Raw genomic sequence first — 18,712 nt, 5'->3', positions numbered from 1 at the left:
TAATAGTTGGATTTATATGTCATAATTGTTTCGGACCAAGCTTTACTTTCTTCCTGACTGAGTTTTGTTGCATCTTTGCCTCATGTTCACCTAGTATGTTGTAAATTTCCCATGTCCTTTTTGCCTTTGGGCTCTGGTCGCCCATCTCAGGTAACCTATATCCTAGAAAGATTTTGTCATAGTTTGTATTTGAGTCTTCGCGTATTGTTTGCATGACTCTTTCCTGAGTTTCCGGTTCAAGCTCTTCAAACAGAGCTTGTCCATATGGAATAAGCTCGTTTCCAAATATATGTTTTTGTAGCCATTCTGGTTTTCTTTCCATGTAACCAATAATATCTTTTGTGAATGGGAAAGCTTTTACCCAATGTTCCAGTCTTGCGTCATTTATTTCTGTAGTTGGTTTTATTTTGTCAAGGAACATGTTTTTCAATACTAACATTTCATTTGGTACTGTCCATTTGAGTTTTCTTAAATATTCATCCCTTCTCGATTCATTGTCTGCAAAGTAAGTTTTTATGACATTTTGCAAACTTTCGTTTGCAAGGTCATGTACAATAGGTTCTCTTCCTTCTTTCTCCCTAACTTTCTTTCTAAACTCTTCACCAAATATACCATCTCTATGGTTCTGTGTAGTTCTTTGAGATAAATGTTCTAGAACGTCAGGTGTTATATTTCCATCAGCCATGTTCATTTCATACTGGTCCAAAATATCTGCATGTTTCATATCTTTCAATGGCATTAAAGCCGCGCTGAAAATACCAGCTATATCTGGTTCACTATTCGCTTCCATTGCGTCTACAACTTCTTGGAATTGTGGTTGTAAGTTTATGAACCACCTATCCGGATTAGCTTTATGACCCCATCTCATTGTAGTTCCATAGTCTGCAGAAACAAAAGTAGGTTTGTTTCCATATTTGTTAGGTTCTGAATGAACTTTAAACAATGTTTCATTTCTATATGTTTTGTTGAAATTTAACCTTTTATTTTCACCGAGTTCATCCAAAGATTGAACGTTATATGCTCGTAAGTAAAAAGGATTGTTGTATTTGTGTACATTATCTTTCAGTACTTCCATTCTATGCTGGATATTTTCATCTGATGTTGGAGTCTTTTGTATGTCGGCGAACATTTTTCGATATTCTTCTACTATGTCAGCCGAATTTTTCTTAGACTCTTGGAAAGATTCCATATTCTCCGCATACACTTGTTGAGGGTCAAGATTTTTCGGCTGTTCCAAATCTTCATCTAGTTCTGTGAAGTTAGTTTCCAAAGGAGGGACTTGTTCGTTTCCTTCAGGCTCTTCTAGCTGTTGTTGCTGAACTATTTCTTCCATGTCTGGTTGTATCTGAACTTCTTCCTGTGGAGTTTCTTGTACCTCATCTGCTGGCATTTCATATATTCCGAGACCGTTTTTAACAAATTCCCTTTCTAAGTCATCCGCATTCATAACCCTTTCTTCTTTCGTTCCGTCTCTATTTTTTACACGTTTCATGAAGAGAGTTGAATTATCATTTAGCTCTGACACCAAATATCTCGGAGTAAATTCATTCATGTCATTTGGATGATATGCTATTAAATCATATCCCTTAGCGAGCTTGTATTTTCCAGGTTTGAAATTATATCCCATTTGGTGCTGAACCATAAAGCTAAATAGGTTCGGGTCAGTATTTCCTTCCTTGAACTTTCTAATAGCTTCTTTATATCTGTCACTAAAGTCAAGAGTATCTGGGTAACCATAACCTTCCTTAAGCATTTTTAAGAATTCTTGGTTTCCTTGTTCTGTACTTCTTTTATGTCCTTGCTCTGGTTGTGGTTGTTGTTGTGCTGGTTGTGGAGGTGGTTGTTGTGCTGGTTGTGGAGGTGGTTGTTGTGCAGGGTTTTGAATTGTTGGTTGTTGTTGTGGTGCTGGATTTTGAATTGTTGGTTGTTGTTGTGGTGCTGGATTTTGAATTGTTGGTTGTTGTTGTGGTGCTGGATTTTGAATTGTTGGTTGTTGTTGTTGTGGTGCATGCCTGCGTCTGTGTCCATGTGACGATGTAAATGTTTTAGGTAGTCCTGCTGCAGGTGCTTCTCTTGAAGGGTTTGGTGGTATAAAAGTTCCACCAGCTGGTATATAAGTTCCACTAGCTAGTATATAAGTTCCACCAACTGGTATATAAGTTCCACCAGCTGGCACATATGTTCCATCTGCAGCATAATGTCCTACCTGACTTTTCGTTTTTAAGAAAGCATTTACTAGGTCTGTTTTGGTCTGTTGTAACTCTTTTTCTTGACTTTCCACAACAGTTGCTCTAACGGCGTCATAGGCACTTTGAACTGCCTGTCTCGTTGCTGCATCTGTTATTTTCGTCATATTTTGTGCTACTTCTCTTAACTCTTTGTCGAAACCTTCAGACTTCAGTTTCTTTCCAGATGAGAAGTCGTTCACTAGTTTCACCTTACTATGAAGAGCTTCGAAGGCATTCTTAAAGTCAGCATTCATTAAAGCTTCATTTGAACTGTCTTCATCCGCTTGTATTTTTGTCCTTATTGACCCTATAAGTTGGGCTGCTTTAGCGTTGGCTTGGGCATCTAACCAGTCATTATTAGCTTTTATATATTCTGCGCTTTTCATTGCCTTTTGCATGGCTGTGTCGTTATTTTTACTTTCTTGTGCTAAGTTTTCATACTGTACGGTTTGGTTTTGCAACTGTAAAAGTTTTTCTGCCTTTACATTTGCTTCAACTTCTTTTTTATACTCATCGCTATCCATATATGTCTTCAGGGCTTTTTGTTTTATCTCTTCATCTTTCAGTACTTTATATTGAGTAGTATGGTTTTTCAAATTTATAACATCTTGTTCCATTTTTGCTACTTCTGCTGCTTTTTCTGACACTTTTTTCGCGTATTCCTCTGTACTTAGTTCTTTCAGTTGTTCTTCTTTCTTCTTTTTCTCTACGTTTAACTCATTGAGTTTCTTTGTGTGTCTGTCATATTCTAGTTTCTTTTCGTTTTCACTTATTTGTTTCTGTATGTCTATGTTTGACTTTTTGACATCTGTTATTTGATTTTTGAGTGAACTCAAATTCATTTGACTTTGAGGGTTATAAGCTGTTCCGTCTGCAGCTCCACCATAGCCTGCCATTTTCGCTAAAAGTGCCGCTCTTAAACCTCCACTCTGTGCACCAATAACTCGGTTTAAAAGCATAGGGTTGCTTGACATTTGTTGCAACATAGTGGGGTCATTCATAATTTGTTGTTGCAACTGTTGTTGTGGTGTCAGTTTTACTATTGGATGTTTCAATGCTCCCTTCCTCTTACGTATATTCTTACGTAGCTTACGTGGCATTTTAAGTGAAGTAAAAAACGGTTTTTGACAGATGTTTATATGACACTTTTTGTTCAGCACAAAAAACTACTCGGTCAAAGTGTTGTCAGTTTTGTAAAATAACCGTCCTATCTCATTCTATAAGGGGGAAAAGGCTTCTCAAAGTATACTTCCTTGGAACGCCCGTAACTTAAAGCATAACAAAACATGTACGATGAAGAAGTCTTGACAAAACATGTACGATGAAGAAGTCTTGACAAAGCATGTACGAAGAAATCATGAAAATTCAAGAGGTGAGAAAACAGGTGAGAAAACAGGTGAGATCTCACCTCTTCACCTAAAATATATTTTTGGTCCTTTACACTCATTACGAAGAAGTCTTGACAAAACATGAAAACATATATAATTTGTGAAAAGTGAAACAAAAGGCTGGTCGGCTGGGGCTCCGGTCCTCCTCTTGGGTCTTGTGCAAAATTTCTTATGGGCTAGAAGGCACGAAGTGCCTGGAAGCCTTCCCAATAAAAACTTCATTTATACTAATCATCTTCAGGGCTAGAAGGCACGAAGTGCCTGGAAGCCCCACTACCTTTTTTTTTTTAATATACTTTCTTATCAAAGTTTATTCTCGATGTCTATTGAATTTGTTTTAAATTATTCGAATTAGTTAAGATATGAACATTTTTTGACTGCCAAATGATCAAATAATATATAATATTGTAAAATATTAAAGATAAATAGTTTGGCATACCAATATATGATAACATTTTTATTCAATTCATGGAAATTTGAAATGAGTAGGTGACAAAAGTGCATACTCTTAAATTAAGAGAAAGGGACAGACTAGCCCATTGTCACTTTTCAATTTAGCAAATGAACGCTTATGGAGTGGAGTTTTTGGGTAAATCTGATTTGCTTATAAATGAAATAAAATCAAAAGAAACCATATTGGCATTATATTATGCAAAAATAAATGATCTTACTTAGTACTTTTAAAGTTAATTTCAGAAAAAATTTGACACAATGGTATCCGGCACATACAAGTGGTGTACAACCAAAATATAAGTTGGTTTAAACATATATTGCTATATCTCATGATCTTACTTAGTACTTTTAAAGCTAATTTCAGAAAAAATTTGACACAATGGTATCCGGCACATACAAGTGGTGTACAACCAAAATATAAGTTGGTTTAAACATATATTGCTATATCTCATGATCTTACTTAGTACTTTTAAAGCTAATTTCAGAAAAAATTTGACACAATGGTATCCGGCACATACAAGTGGTGTACAACCAAAATTTCATATCCCTAGTTTTACATTTATGTTTAGTTTTATTTCACCTAATTTTCAAAGATCATAATTGAATTAGATGTTCAAGCTATTCAAAACACGACCAAGCTTATCAAAATAAGACCAATATATTCAAAATTCTTTATTCTTTCAAATCATTTCATTTTAATGCAGTTCCAAGATCACGAACTCACATATATCGAGTTGCTTAAGTATGGAGTGCAACAAGAAATCCAAGCAGGTTATAGTTATTCATATAAAACTAGGAAAGAAAGAAATCAAATCCAATTTAATTGTAAGTGGCCGAATTGTCCATGTCGCTTCCTTGTTGATACACTTCCCGATGACAAGTACCATATACGAAAATGTATTAACACCCACAATCATTCTGCCCCTTTTCCAAACAAATCACAACAAATTACATCATATTTTTATAGATCTTATTTAACAAGATATTTTGAATCAAATCAAGACCGTGTTTACGCACAATTAAGGTGTTTCAAAGATCTTAATATCCCATTTGATAGTGGGATCATTCCGGAAATGTTTCAACAATCTACAGATGCTTTAAAAAAGTTTTCTAAACGCCTTCAAGCAATCAATACCCGTTTCTCAGCGGATGATGTTACATCTCTTGCAATTTTTGTCGACATGGTTAAGAGTCATTCTCCAGATGATCTCATCGAGTTTATTCACGAGCCAGATCGTATGATTTTCTATTACGCCCCATTCGAAGCAAATGCTTTTTCACATCAAATACAAACTTATCACATTGATTCCACTTATAAGCTCTTGCGCTCTCGCATACCATTTTATGCCGTCACTGGCAAATTCGCGGAATCAATTGTTTTTCCGTTTTTGTATTTTTTCGTTTGGCCCGACACAAGTGAAAATATACAAGTTTGTCTCACAGCATATTTGGCTCCATCAATCGCGAACCATCTTATTTTTCAATGGACTGCGCACCTCAAATCACAAATGCTGTTGAAACAGCCATCCCCTTATGCCAGATCATTTGGTGTGGCGTTCATGTGTTGCGCGCTGTCATGAGAAAGGCTGAAAAGTTTCAAGATCGTTCCAACTTCGAAACTTTCTATAACTTAATGAAGTTATTGGTCTTTGGTTCTGAAGAGGAAGAAATTGATCCTGATGAAGTTTACAACAATTTAGAAGAAATTTTAAATGAGGAACCTGCTGCCCGTGAATACTTTGACCGACAGTGGCGCCATCATCTTGACAGGTGGATGCTTCGCTATAGAAATGAAGGAGATGGAACAAACAACATCTCGGAATCACATTTCAAGGTTTTGAAGCACCAGTACTTCCCAGAAAGGCGAAATCTTCGACTCGATGAACTTGTCATCGAGTTATATTCCAGTGTTGTTCCTTCATTCCTGATTAAGTTGCAAATTAAAGGTCTGGATTCAGAGAGAAGTGTTAAAGTTATCAAAAAAGTCACAAGAGATTTCGAAGAAATGACACAATTTAAAAAAGTCGAATGCATCAGTATGCTTGAAGCTGTTCAGAAAGGTCTGAAAAATGATACACTTGATCCCAACATTGTTTACTCAACATTAAAAATATTATTGCAAAGAAAACATTTGATTTAATAAACATTTAATTTATTATAATTAATTTTTTATTACAGTATAGTAAAAAATGCTATAAATAAATTATTATATTTTATTAAAATGTGACTTTTAATAGTAAGTGAATAAAATAAATCAGGAATTGGGAAAGAAATAAGGTTAATTAAAAATAATGAAAATTACAAGTTTAAGGTTAATGAAAAGTGACAATGAGCGAGTTTGTCCCCCACTCTTAAATTAACCTTAAATGTTGATTTTTCGATATTTTCGGTATTAACCTTATTGTAAATTTTTCCCGTGATAAATTTATCACACTGAGGTTATTTTTCCGGTGAGATTTTTAACCTTGATTTAATGAAATTAATATATATAAATTTTATTATTTTTAATTTCGAATGAGTATAATAAAATATTTTTATGTGTTTTTGTTTTTGATGTGATTTGAATTTTGTTAACTCTTTTCAAAATCACTTCATTTTTATGATTTCGGTGGACTTAGAGGAGCTTATTGCTTTTGGTATTAAACAGGAAGTCAAGGGCGGTGTCCCATACAGAAGAAGAACGGGATCTCCAAAGCAATATGTCACTTATTCATGTTCGTATCCCCTATGCAAGGCAAAATTTAGGGTTGAAGAACAAAATGGAGTGTTTACTATAAGCAAAGTTAATGAAGAACATTGCCATCATATAGGAGTTGAAATGGATTCACATTACGCGAGTAAATTTTATCAAAAATGGATCGAACTTTATATTAAAAACGGTGGAAAGCAATTTCTTGCTCAAAAAGCATTTTTTGATAAGTTCGGAATTGATACGAATAACAAAGAAACGATGAAACTTTTCGCGCAGTCTACTGATGCTTTAAAGCACAAATTTTATCGCCTTGATGAGATTATTGCACAAAGATTATCAAACGATCCTTACACTTCTTTGGAAGCATTTTTGAATAATTTACAGGAAGAGTGCCCAGATGATCTCGTTCAATTTGATTACAATGGAGATTTTTCCGAGTTTACAATCATATATGCACCTTTTGCTGCAAAAGAATTGGTGCATAGCATTGATAACCCTCTCCACGTCGATTCCACTCATTCTTTAATTAAAGGAAAGATCCAATTGTTTGCAGTAACAATGAAAACAAGTCAAAACACAATTTTCCCCTTTTGCTATTTTTTAGTGAACCCTCAGACATCTGAAAAAATTCAAGAATGTTTGGTGAAATTCTGTGAGTTTGCGCACCTGGATCCACAGCATTGGAGCGCTGACTGTGCGCTAAACATTGCTCGCGCAATTGAGGACGGATTTCCTCTTGCGCAGCTCAGTTGGTGCGCTGTGCATGTTTTACGCGCATGTGCAAAAGTTGGAAGCTATTTTGACAATCCACAGAATTTTGAGAACTTCTATTTAGCAATGGACTTTTTGACATTACGTGCAGATGCAACGAATGCAGAAAAGCTGGCTGAAGAGTCTGATGAAACATATGAGTTCTTGACAACAATGTTAGAAGAAGAAGAACCGCGCGCTTTGAAGTATTTCGATAAACAATGGAGAAGAACCAAAGAACATTGGATGATGTTATATCGTGGAGAAGGTGATTCCACGAATAACATTGCGGAATCACACTTTCATCAATTAAAGCAAACATTTTTCTTGGGTAAGAAAAATGAGCGCATTGATGACATCGTCATAACTCTCATCACTGTTGTGATTCCAAATGCGATTATTAAGGTTCAAGTCGCTACTGTTTTGAATGAAGAAAGAGCAGTAAGAATTCTTACAAGGGCAGGTAATCAGATTGTTGAGCAAAGAGCTTCAAAACACGATGAATGTTTGAAATTAATTCAACACATTTTGGAAATTGTCGAAAGCCGAAGGATTGAACCTAATGTCCTTATTCCATCTTTGAAGGCAATATTAAATTTGGCACAAAGAAGTTTAAAGGAAGAGTAAGCAAGATTAGATAATTTGGACTTTTTTTAAAATTAATGAATAAACAGTATATTTTTGAAGTGTAAGCTTATTTACCTGAAGCTATATTACTTAATATAACATTCAAAGTATTATTGCTATTTATTGGAGAACAAATTTATGTAATTTTCACATGAAAATTGATAAATTTGTATTTCCTTATGATAATCAATTTTTGTATTTGTAGAGAGTCTCCCTGCATGATATCAAGACTTGGCTATTAGTCTTTATCCATTTTTGAAAATTGTATTGTAAATTGTAAGAATTTCTGAATACTACTACTATAAAATATAATTGCTTATCAATGTATATTCTCCCTGCATGATATCAAGACTTGGCTATAAGTCTCTATTCATTATGAGTATGACCCCATTTTTTACAAAAAGTGCCGAATTGCAACTTTGTCCCAATCTCCTGTTATTACAGATAAAGATTCAATATCAAAGAAGTAATACCAGATTTACGCAATTTTTTTTCAACTAACTGTTAGCAACTTGTTGAATATTACAGTGGTTGAAACTTATGTTACATATACCTCAGATATAATAATGCTAATATCACTTGTCAGAATTAAAAAATATTTCCTCTATATGCAGAAAGAGCGTGTTTTATACTAAAAATGTAAATTTGAACACAATGCCATTATATTACAATTGTGATTAATTATTTCATTGCAGTAATTAGTGGTGTCAACCAAGTTATTCTTTGAATGAAATAGAAAATGCATTAATAAATGGTGTCACAGTAAGATATTATGTAAGTGTGATTGATACTGCAATTATAAGTGGTGTCAAACTATATTATTTTGTGACTAATAATTTAAATGCAATAAGAAGTGATGCATTACTAAACATTACTAATAAAATTAGCTTAAATGCATTAATAAGCGGTGTATAACTAAATATAAGTGATAAAATGTGTTTGAATGCATTAATCAGCGCTGATTAAAATTTGAGAACAACTCTTTGACAGTCTGACTGTTTTTCGCGTGTTAAGAAATGGCTCGGACGTTAAGACAATAAATTCAAAATTGAGAACTTTGGCAAAATTTTCGTGGAATCATTTTTGGAGATATATTTAACAATATAAAAAATAAGAATATTTCATAAATTTGCAAAAGGTTCAAGAGCGGGTCGCCTTGATTTTTTTATTATTTAAAATAATAAAGACTCTTATTTACAGACTATACTTATAATCATTGAGAAACATATTTCACACACTTTGTATGGATATTGTATTAATTTATATTTACTTATATAAAACAACGTGACATCACAGCTGAATAAAAGTTTCTTTTGTTTTAATTATCCAAAACTAATACAAATTGATTTATATGGCCCTTTTTTATTCTACAAGTTTAGTTTTTCAAACGACATTATAATATTACCATTGTTACATATATAAAAATAGTTGACATGCTTAGCTATGACTTTTTTTCGAAATTTACTCGTAAAGTCATACTTTTTTATTTAAAAAATTATAAATACTTCGAATATTGATGAAGAATATATTTTCATTTTCAATTGGCCAAAAACCAACAATTATTTTTAATTCAAAATTCAATAGTTTACATGAATTTCACGACATAGTTTTTTGGTTTTTGGTTTCATTTTAGAAGTAGTCCAGCTCGATTTTTTTGAATTTCAGACCAAAATTAGGAAAATAGTAAACAGTATATTGTATATAATATTAATAAGGGATTCATGTACGATCAAATCCTCAGATCATGTGTCAAAGGGTATGTTTAGCATATTGCTTATAATTATAATTTAATCATATTTTCAAATAAAGTTAAATGTATTTTTAGTAAAAATGACAAAAAAATTCAATTCAAAATTATCGTTGTCTATTATGAGAGGCATTTCCTGCAAATATATTCGAAGAACTAAAACAAAAGACCTGAACATCAACAGTGATGGCTTTCAACAAGAAATTTTGAAAGAAGTATATGAAGTTTAAATAGAGTTGCTTAAAATACTTTTTATTATTTTGGAAATTTCGATAAAAATGTTATGGTATATTAAGAGGATTACGGTTTTTTAATCCTCTTTTTTTCGAAAAAAATCCTTATACTTTTGGTACTTTCGAACTCTAAAAATTATGAAAAAAATTAACTTAAGCTGAAATGTGTCTATTGTAGGAGTTCATGCTTGGATTGCAACCAATTTCAAAATGCAGATTAAATCATTCTAATTTATACAATAAATGTCATGGATTGATCTGAAAATATAGAAACATTGACACTCTTCATTTCTTTAATATAAAAAATTGTTGCATGCTAAGTAGTGTCAATGCGTAAGCTTCTCAATTTTATCGTCGAGGAAGCAACATAATTCCCTCAAAAATATTGAAAAATTATTGAAAATAAAATTAACTTAAATGGATTGAAAATAATAAATGTATTATAATATAATTATGCAAACAAAGTTTCTCCCATTGAGAGTTGGAATTGGAGGGTGAGAGGCATATAGGTATACTATATACCTCTCATCCTTCAATTCCCTCGTGAAAGTTCAAAAACAAAGTTCAGCAACGATTACACCAAAGTTTTCGAACTTTGATTGAAAGAAATTGCTTATGTTTTTATATTAACAATAACGCATGAAAAAGATTTGCTTATGTAAGAGGAAACTCTCTATCAGAGATGCTAAATTCATGCATTCGCATCTGATAGAGGGTTTCCTCTTACATAAGCAAATATAAGAGAATCTTTTTTGAATTGTATTCTCAAATATTGAATACTTATGAAAAGTGTTTTTTTTTTAAAATTGAGACAGAGACAGCGACATTTTTCGAAAAAGTGACATCAAGCGAGAAAACAGGGGAGGGGATTGCAAAATTATTTTTTAAAATATTATATATATACCCAGATTTTCCATACTTTCCCCTGTAAAGCTGGGGACACCACCTATCGTCATGATGGTGTCACTTTTATTTTATCTGTGTAAAATGCTTGAAGATCCTCCAGCACATAGTAGTCTCATGTTTCTTGAGCATCAACTGGAAAGTGGAATGTATTCAAATCAAAAAAGATACAATAAATATTATAATAAGATTGATTTAATGGATTTATTATTTCAATATTTCGAAATTTGCAAAAATGTTAATATTTTACCAATTTTTTGCAGATTGGAAAGATTAACAGGTATAAAAAGACGAAGCATAAATTACTATCACATAAAATGGCGAAGCAACGCGAGTTATAGACCCGGAAAAACATTTGGAATGCATAAAAGGTTATTTACTGCATTTCAAGAACAACAAATAGCTGAACTACTTAGAATACAATATATTAATGCAGGGATTGCAGTTAGATGAAGACATCTCAAACACATGTTATGGGAATTTTACTAAAACTTTGATCCAGAAGTTCGTGAATATCTGGATCGAGAAAGAGTATCTTATAAATTTGTTAAAGAATTTACAGCCTGCAATCATCTTTCGTTCCGAGTTATACGAAGCAAGAAACGAGAACAGATTGATCCAGCTCAAGTAGCCAACTACATTCAAGAAATAAATGACATTATAGAGTTTCATCCATTGAGTAGAGTATTTAACATGGACGAAACTCCAGTTAATTTCATTTTCCTTAACGGCATGGTATTGGCAAATGTCGGCGCCGAAGTTACAGCGCATTTACCAAACGATTACAAGCAAAGCTTTTCTGCAATCTGCACTATTTCACTTGATTGCAAAATCTTTCCGCCAATTTTCCTTGCCGAAGGAAAGACGGAGCGTTGCCATCAACAATTCACTGGAATAAATTCCAGATACGACTATCATATCATGCATTCTGGTGGAAATACCAACAGAGAGTTCATGATTAAGTATCTGGAAAAAGTGCAAGAATGGGCTAATAACGAACCTTGCGCTTTGATTTTGGATAGATACAGATCACATATAACTGATCAAGTCCAAGCAAAAGCAGCCGAACTTAACATCCAGCTGATCTTTGTCCCGAAATCAGGAACAGATTTGTATCAGAAATTTGCATCGTAGCCATACACAAGGCTCTGTGTAGATGAATGAAAGACAGGAACAAACAATTTGAACTTTAATTTACAAAATCTTCTCTCAGGATTGATGCCCTATCCGATCGAAAACGTGGAGATGGAAGGTTCGAATGTTGAGGAATAATCAAATGCGTTTAATTTCGGTATTAGGAAAATTCTGATTTACAATCTTAGAAAATACGACAATAAAATCAAGATTGGATCTATTGTTTGCGATAGCGGACCAGGACAACTCAAAGCATTATTAGAGCAATTCAAAAACTCTCTTTATTAAGGTGGAATTCAAAATATCAAGAAAATCATAATAATTCCCTGCCTGCGCCACAAAATAAACAACACTGATAAATATGCAGTCAACCATAACACCACACTTGGTGAATTTGTTGACAAAATTTCACCTTTGAATGACGATATAGATGAATTCTTGAACGAATTTAACCAAAATAAACATGAAATCTTATTCAATGCTTTCTTTTGTTCAAATTGTTAGAATGCATTTTCTTTTGAAGACATTTCTTCTTTAAGTGCCGAATCATAAAGTTTCCTTCTAGAAATTTCAAAGAAATTTATTAATCCGATGATAATGAGAAGTAAAATTGAACTTCTTACTAATTATCAACCCGAGCAGCCAAAAAGTTCAATTTCCGTATTACAATTATTCTGAACAACAAACACAAACATATAGGGTGACCCATTGAAGTGTAGTAACTTCATATGGGGAAGAATTAAAAAGAATTATTTATATATAATGAATCTTTATTAAATATACTCACCACTATTCTTTTGAACAGATTCCAATCTCGAAAGCCAGTCTTCAAAAACAGAGTTTATCATGTCCTAACCAATATTGTCGCAAATTTCACATATTGCAGAAAACAACGCATCCCGTGACTCAAATGTCATTCCTTGTAACTCTCCTTTGAGTGAATACTCCAAATTTTTTTATCGTCCAAAAATTTTCCATTTTTTCTCTGCCAAAACTGACAAAACACTTTTTCTCGCTATAGGAATGAGTTATAACCATGTTCACAGTGGTATATGATGCAGAATACATTGCTGCATATACCATATTGCTTTCATGGTATGTTTCCAAAAAACTTATGTTAGATTTCGACGATCGTAGTCAATATTAGTTTCACTCATGTAAACACAGTGGAATTAAATAGAACTAGAATGGCATATTTGTGTGATATAAATAAATTATGTATATCTCAAATTTTATCTCTGATGCATACCTTTTCTCACTCAAAAATAGAAATTTCATGTTCTTATTTACATTCTGACCATTTGCTATATGAGTTTAAATAGATTCATATGTGTAAAAGCTATAATTGTGAAATTTTAAGGAAGTTGAAATTATATGATTTGATGTGTATGAGTATTTTCCCGTTCTGCACATATACATGCAGGGTCTATCACTGGCACCCTGCACCTAGTAGAGAGTAAAGACACGAATTATGGTCCAAGATATTATCATGGACCGACTATAGGCTATTACTCTCTCAAGTTGGCGACTTGAGTTGGAAATTTAGATTCCAACTTAAGCCAACGACTTGAGTAGAGCACTACTACATGTTTCATGCTCTTAATATCTCATATATTATCCCTCTTTCTAGAGAAAGATGGATAATATATGAGATACAGCAAGCAGTATGAATCCTTGTGTAGTTGTCACTTTTTTGCAAATAGTCCGGGATTGATTTTTATGAGGGATTTTATCTAAAAATAATTTTGACACCCCATAGTTTTTTCGCTTGATGTCACTTTTTTGAATAAAGCTATTATGAAAAAAAACAATGATTTCGCATATAGCAAGATTATTAATAACCCTTACATGATTAAAGCATGCTCCAGGAATGGATGATTTTATTGATCAATTTTATATAGGAAAAAAATATGCAAGATCAATTGTATTTGATTTGATCAATTTAATAGGTCCAAAATTAGCGGTTTGACAAATAAACTCATGTATAGCCGTCCACTAAGAAACAAGGCAGAGAAGTGGGGTCCTCTTGATCTTGACAGTATGGATGAGGAAAATAAAGTTGCTTGGTACTCTGTCAGTTCATCTGAAGATGACAAAGAACATTTTTATTTATGCTTTTCCAAATTTGACGTATTTTAAATAATTAATTTTTATTAATAAAATTATAATTCAAATAATTAATTTTTTGTTCATAATATGTAATAATTCATTTGCACTTTTTCAATAAACTACACAGTTTTTGAATATTATTCAAAATAAAAATTCGTAATTTTATTGAAAAAATGCATAAAGAATGATATTATATTTGAACATTTTTCTCAGCACATCAGAAAAAGTGCAAATAGAATGGTAATTTTTTGATAAATAAGCAATTTTATATAATTAATAAACAATTATATTATTTCAACATTTGTTATATTTTTATCTCTCAGTTCACTTTTGTCAATTTAACTATTAAATAACTCGAATTTATCTTTAATTGATTTTTTTTCTGTCATAATCATAAAAATCCGTATTTTTCCCTCCTGAACTAACAAATTTTATCAGCATATTTTTAGAATAACATTTGACACTATAATTTTTTGCGAATCGTTACTCTGAAAATTGCGACTAAATAATCAAACCACGTCTGAAAAACGATTGCAACATTTTTTTAAAAAAGAGAATTGTAATTATAATCGCATTTGATTTTAAGATCGAGATTTTAATTTAAAATCACGATCTTAAATGAAATCATAAATTCAAAAAAGTCAGAATATTTGTAAAGTTCGCGATTTTAAATTTTAATCGCGATTTTAAAAAACGATTGTGATTTACTCTAATATATTACAATGATAAGTAGATGTAGCTAAACTGAATTGTTGCTTTTTTTGAAATTTTCTAATGTCAGATTTTTTTGGGAAATTTTCTAATTTAAAATTAAAAAAAATGATAAGCAAAAAGTATGTATTCAATTTACATTATTAAGATGGTTATTGCAAACCGGACAAATTATAAAAATGATTGTTAATGGAAGATCGTCATCAATTATAAATGCAGATGAATCTGTAATTAAGTACAATGAAAGAAATAGATATGTAGATTCTATAGCAAAAGATTGTCCTCATGAAGGAGTTTATGGAAATGAAGATGATCATGTTTCAATTATGGTTTCTTTTGCAGACAATGAATGGCTATGTTCTATTTTGATTGCACAGTGGGAAAAAAATATGCACTTATGCTCTTTAAATTGAAGATGCTCAGGGAAACCGACCCTTTGGCCGAGTTATGCTTGTTGAAAAACCCTACACATATTAATTTTTGGTGATATTTCCATTTTGTAAAAAAATGTTTTCTTATTTAAAAATGTAATAAAAAGTTAGAATTAATAAATCAATAAATTAATAAATTGATAAGAAAAGTTATCGTTTGAGAAAACTAAATATTTTTCAATGATTTATTTTATTTCGAAATATGTTCTAAATGTAATATATATTAATAATTGTTTGTTTTATAAAAATTAATTCCCATAAGACCATTCAATTTTTGGAACTAACTCAAGTACAGATAGCTCAATTTATTGACTAGGCCGGTTCTTATGTGGAGTATATAAGAATTTCCGAAAAAGTGACACCCAAAAAGTGACACTTTCAATAGGGAGTAACACTTAAAAAGTGACAATTTAAAATTCACAATAAATAAAAATAATAAATTTTTTAGTCTATTAAATTATTCTTTTCTTTGAAATCCTCTAAAAATTCTTCGAAATGTTCTAAAATATAATCTGGAGAATTATAACAAAATTCATTAATTTCTAACATATACGTATCTAACAATTCATTTGGAATTTCAAACGATCTTAAATATGTAATTGAATTTTGTATCTTCTCATTTATTTGAGAAAGTTTTTCTTCAGCATTTTCCAATAAAAATCTTAATGGATTCAAATTGGCTTCTTGATTCTGAACAAAATTTAATACTTGGTATAAACGTGATTGAACTTCTCTTTTCAATTTTGTTTTATAATCTGTCAATCGAGGCTCGCAAATTCTAATTGAAGGAATAAAACCTGTTTGAAGTAAATCGTTTTAATACGATAAAAGTAATTGGGTGCAACTTCTTCTAAAAGATTTTTGACAAAAACATCAATTCTTTGATTTTTAACGCAGCCAAAATCGTGATATTTTATCTTTTTAAATAAAGATTCAGAAACGTTATTCACAACGGTTAATTCATTTGGTCTGGCAGCGGCTATCCACATCATAGCCAACAATTCCTTATACAAAATTCAAAAACTTGGGTGCAATCAGAACTGATTGCACCCAAGTTTTTGAACTTTCTTGAGGAATTAAAGGGTGAGAGATTTATAGTCTATCTATATATCTCCCACCCTCTAATTCCCTCCCTGACAGCGGGAAACTTTGTCTGAATGTTAAACTATTCAGACAAAGTTTCCCACTGTTTGCGAAGGAATTGTTGGCTATGATGTACTGATTCATGATCAGTACATCATAGCCAACAATTCCTTATACAAAGTTCAAAAACTTGGGTGCAATCAGAACTGATTGCACCCAAGTTTTTGAACTTTCTTGAGGGAATGGAAGAGTAAGAGGTATACATTATGAATATATACCTCTTACCCTTCCATTCCCTCTCTGACAGCGGGAAACTTTGTCTGAATGTTAAACTATTTAGACAAAGTTTCCCGCTGTCAGCGAAAGAATTGTTCCATCTGGTGCATAGAGTGTGAATCCATGCACCAAATGGAGCAAGTCCCTCGCGAAATTGCCCAAACTTGCGTCGCATTTCAAAGATTGCGACCCAAATTTTGGCGATTTCTAGTAGAGATGGAGTATTTTGAGTCACTGACCTATATGCAGTGGCTCAAAGGGCTCCATCTCTACTTTGAAGCAAGGAAACTTTCCTCGAAATTTTGATAATTTGAAGAAAGTTTTCAAGCAATTAACAAAGGATTACTCGCTATGAGGTAAAAATTCTAGATTTTCACCTCATAGCGAGAGCTTCCCTTTCATTGCTTGAAAACTTTCCCCAGCTTCAAAATTGGGGAAAGGGCTGTAAAGTCGACTCCGATACCAGCAGGTACCAGAGTATTTAAAAGAGAAGCCCTCGTACGAGTTTCTATGAAGACCTTCTCATTCAAGAAGATCTTAATAGAAAATCGTACGAGGGCATTGGAAACTCGCGTCTGGTACATGTTGGTACCAGAGTGTTTGAGATTTGAAGACTCTGGTACTAACATGTACCAGAATTTATGATGAATTTAAGATGGACCATTATAAAATGGTAGCGGTTTGTTTCAAAAAAATTTAGATGAGATTTGCATAGATATAGATTATATGATTTATACATATGAAAAAATATATATAAAATATAATTTTGAGATAATTATTAAATAATATTTTAAATATTTGAATTTGAGGTATAATTTTATAGTAAAATATATTATAAAGAGTATTTATATAAATATTGTAAAATAATATAAGTAATAAAAATTGAGACCCCTCCCTGTTTTTGATGTTTTGTCACTTTTTCGGTAATTCTTATTGTTTCTATAAAAATTAATTCCCATAAGACCATTCAATTTTTGGAACTAACTCAAGTACAGATAGCTCAATTTATTGACTAGGCCGGTTCTTATGTGTATTCAACTAAACTCAAAGGGGAGAGTAACAAAGTTGCGCAAAAATCTGACACCCCTTTTGTAAACCATAATTTTTGACATTTTATTTTTTAATGGTTTGCTATTCCCTTAAGACTTTCAGGAGCTCCATGTCTCCCTTTCGTAGGATTAGGAGCTATGGAGCTCCTGAAGCCCTATCAGCAGAGGCCCTTTACCATTTGGGCCTCTGCTGATCAGATGATCAGCGAACTCTTTGTTCGCTTTAGGAGCTCCATACCCCCTTTCGTAGGATTGGGAGCTATGGAGCTCCTCTGCCGCAACTTCCAGATGCAACTATCAACAATTCCTTCTAATGATTCAAAAATAATCAGTAGAAAGGATTGTTGATAGTTGCATCTGTTAAAATCCTTTGGGGTATTCCCTCTAAGAGTCCTCGGGTCCTGGCGTATTACACTAGGGCCCCAAGTTTCTCTCGGAAGGAATCTCATATAAGTTTACATTGTCAAAAATAATAATTTGACAGTTTACAAAAATTTACATAGCGCACTTTTGTTACCTACTCAACTCAAAGAAAACAGATAATTAAAAAAATTTGCAATGATTATCAGTTTATAAGTTCAAATAAAGAAACAAAAGCTATTACGCGCTATTTAATGAAGCTTTCAAAGCCAACACATTTAGTTGGAAGGGAGTCTGATATGTGGTGTGAAAGGTTCCTCAATGCCAATGTCTCTTGCAACGAGTGGAAGAGGTTCTAAATTTTGAATTTTTTATATGTTATGTTTTTGATGAAAAATGTATTATTATATAGAGTTGTTTAAAATAAATAGAATGTAAAAAATTTAGGATTGGTAATTGATGGGTGAGAGTACTATTGAATGAAATAATATCTCGCACCATCCAATTCTTCCTATGGCGCCGGAAATTTTTTGATGAA

The 18,712-nt window shown here is 32.3% G+C and overlaps 4 protein-coding genes and 2 pseudogenes across 6 annotated transcripts, besides 9 other annotated features; 3 read left to right on the top strand and 3 right to left on the bottom strand.

Moving 5' to 3' along the window:
- Positions 1–3,499: part of a mobile genetic element that runs on past the window's edge.
- On the bottom strand, positions 20–549 carry TVAGG3_0118430 (annotated as a pseudogene). Its single transcript has one exon. A coding segment is annotated over exon 1 (530 nt).
- Positions 584–1,447, bottom strand: TVAGG3_0118420 (protein of unknown function, DUF4106 family; the record flags this gene model as incomplete). The annotated part of the gene is made up of 1 exon (XM_051223436.1): positions 584–1,447. A coding segment is annotated over one exon (864 nt), but the record flags the coding sequence as incomplete, so codon positions are not given.
- TVAGG3_0118410 (protein of unknown function, DUF4106 family) lies at positions 2,140–3,328 on the bottom strand (the record flags this gene model as incomplete). Its single annotated transcript, XM_051223435.1, has 1 exon — positions 2,140–3,328. A coding segment is annotated over one exon (1,189 nt), but the record flags the coding sequence as incomplete, so codon positions are not given.
- Positions 3,500–4,099: 600 nt separating the features above from the next.
- Positions 4,100–4,133: a mobile genetic element.
- Positions 4,134–4,171: a terminal%2Cinverted (terminal inverted repeat of TvMULE transposon ID:TVAGG3_0118360).
- Positions 4,134–8,570: a mobile genetic element.
- Positions 4,768–6,209, top strand: TVAGG3_0118380 (annotated as a pseudogene). Its single transcript has one exon. A coding segment is annotated over exon 1 (1,442 nt).
- On the top strand, positions 6,669–8,138 carry TVAGG3_0118370 (MULE transposase domain-containing protein; the record flags this gene model as incomplete). Its single annotated transcript, XM_001302185.2, has 1 exon — positions 6,669–8,138. The coding sequence occupies one exon, from the start codon at positions 6,669–6,671 to the stop codon at positions 8,136–8,138; it is 1,470 nt and encodes a 489-aa protein (XP_001302186.2).
- Positions 8,571–10,571: 2,001 nt separating the features above from the next.
- Positions 10,572–10,716: a mobile genetic element.
- A 998-nt stretch (positions 10,717–11,714) lies between these two features.
- TVAGG3_0118340 (DNA binding) lies at positions 11,715–12,155 on the top strand (the record flags this gene model as incomplete). Its single annotated transcript, XM_001302184.1, has 1 exon — positions 11,715–12,155. The coding sequence occupies one exon, from the start codon at positions 11,715–11,717 to the stop codon at positions 12,153–12,155; it is 441 nt and encodes a 146-aa protein (XP_001302185.1).
- Positions 12,156–15,737: 3,582 nt separating this feature from the next.
- Positions 15,738–15,767: a terminal%2Cinverted (terminal inverted repeat of MuDR-2_TvMULE3 transposon ID:TVAGG3_0118330).
- Positions 15,738–17,705: a mobile genetic element.
- Positions 17,678–17,705: a terminal%2Cinverted (terminal inverted repeat of MuDR-2_TvMULE3 transposon ID:TVAGG3_0118330).
- A 209-nt stretch (positions 17,706–17,914) lies between these two features.
- Positions 17,915–18,049: a mobile genetic element.
- Between the last annotated feature and the right edge of the window lie 663 nt (positions 18,050–18,712).

This window comes from Trichomonas vaginalis, chromosome IV (assembly GCF_026262505.1).
Source record: "Trichomonas vaginalis G3 chromosome IV, whole genome shotgun sequence".
NCBI classification, from domain to species: domain Eukaryota; phylum Parabasalia; order Trichomonadida; family Trichomonadidae; genus Trichomonas; species Trichomonas vaginalis.
The sequence above is the reverse complement of the archived record's forward strand: the minus strand, read 5'-3'. Positions and strand labels throughout refer to the sequence as shown.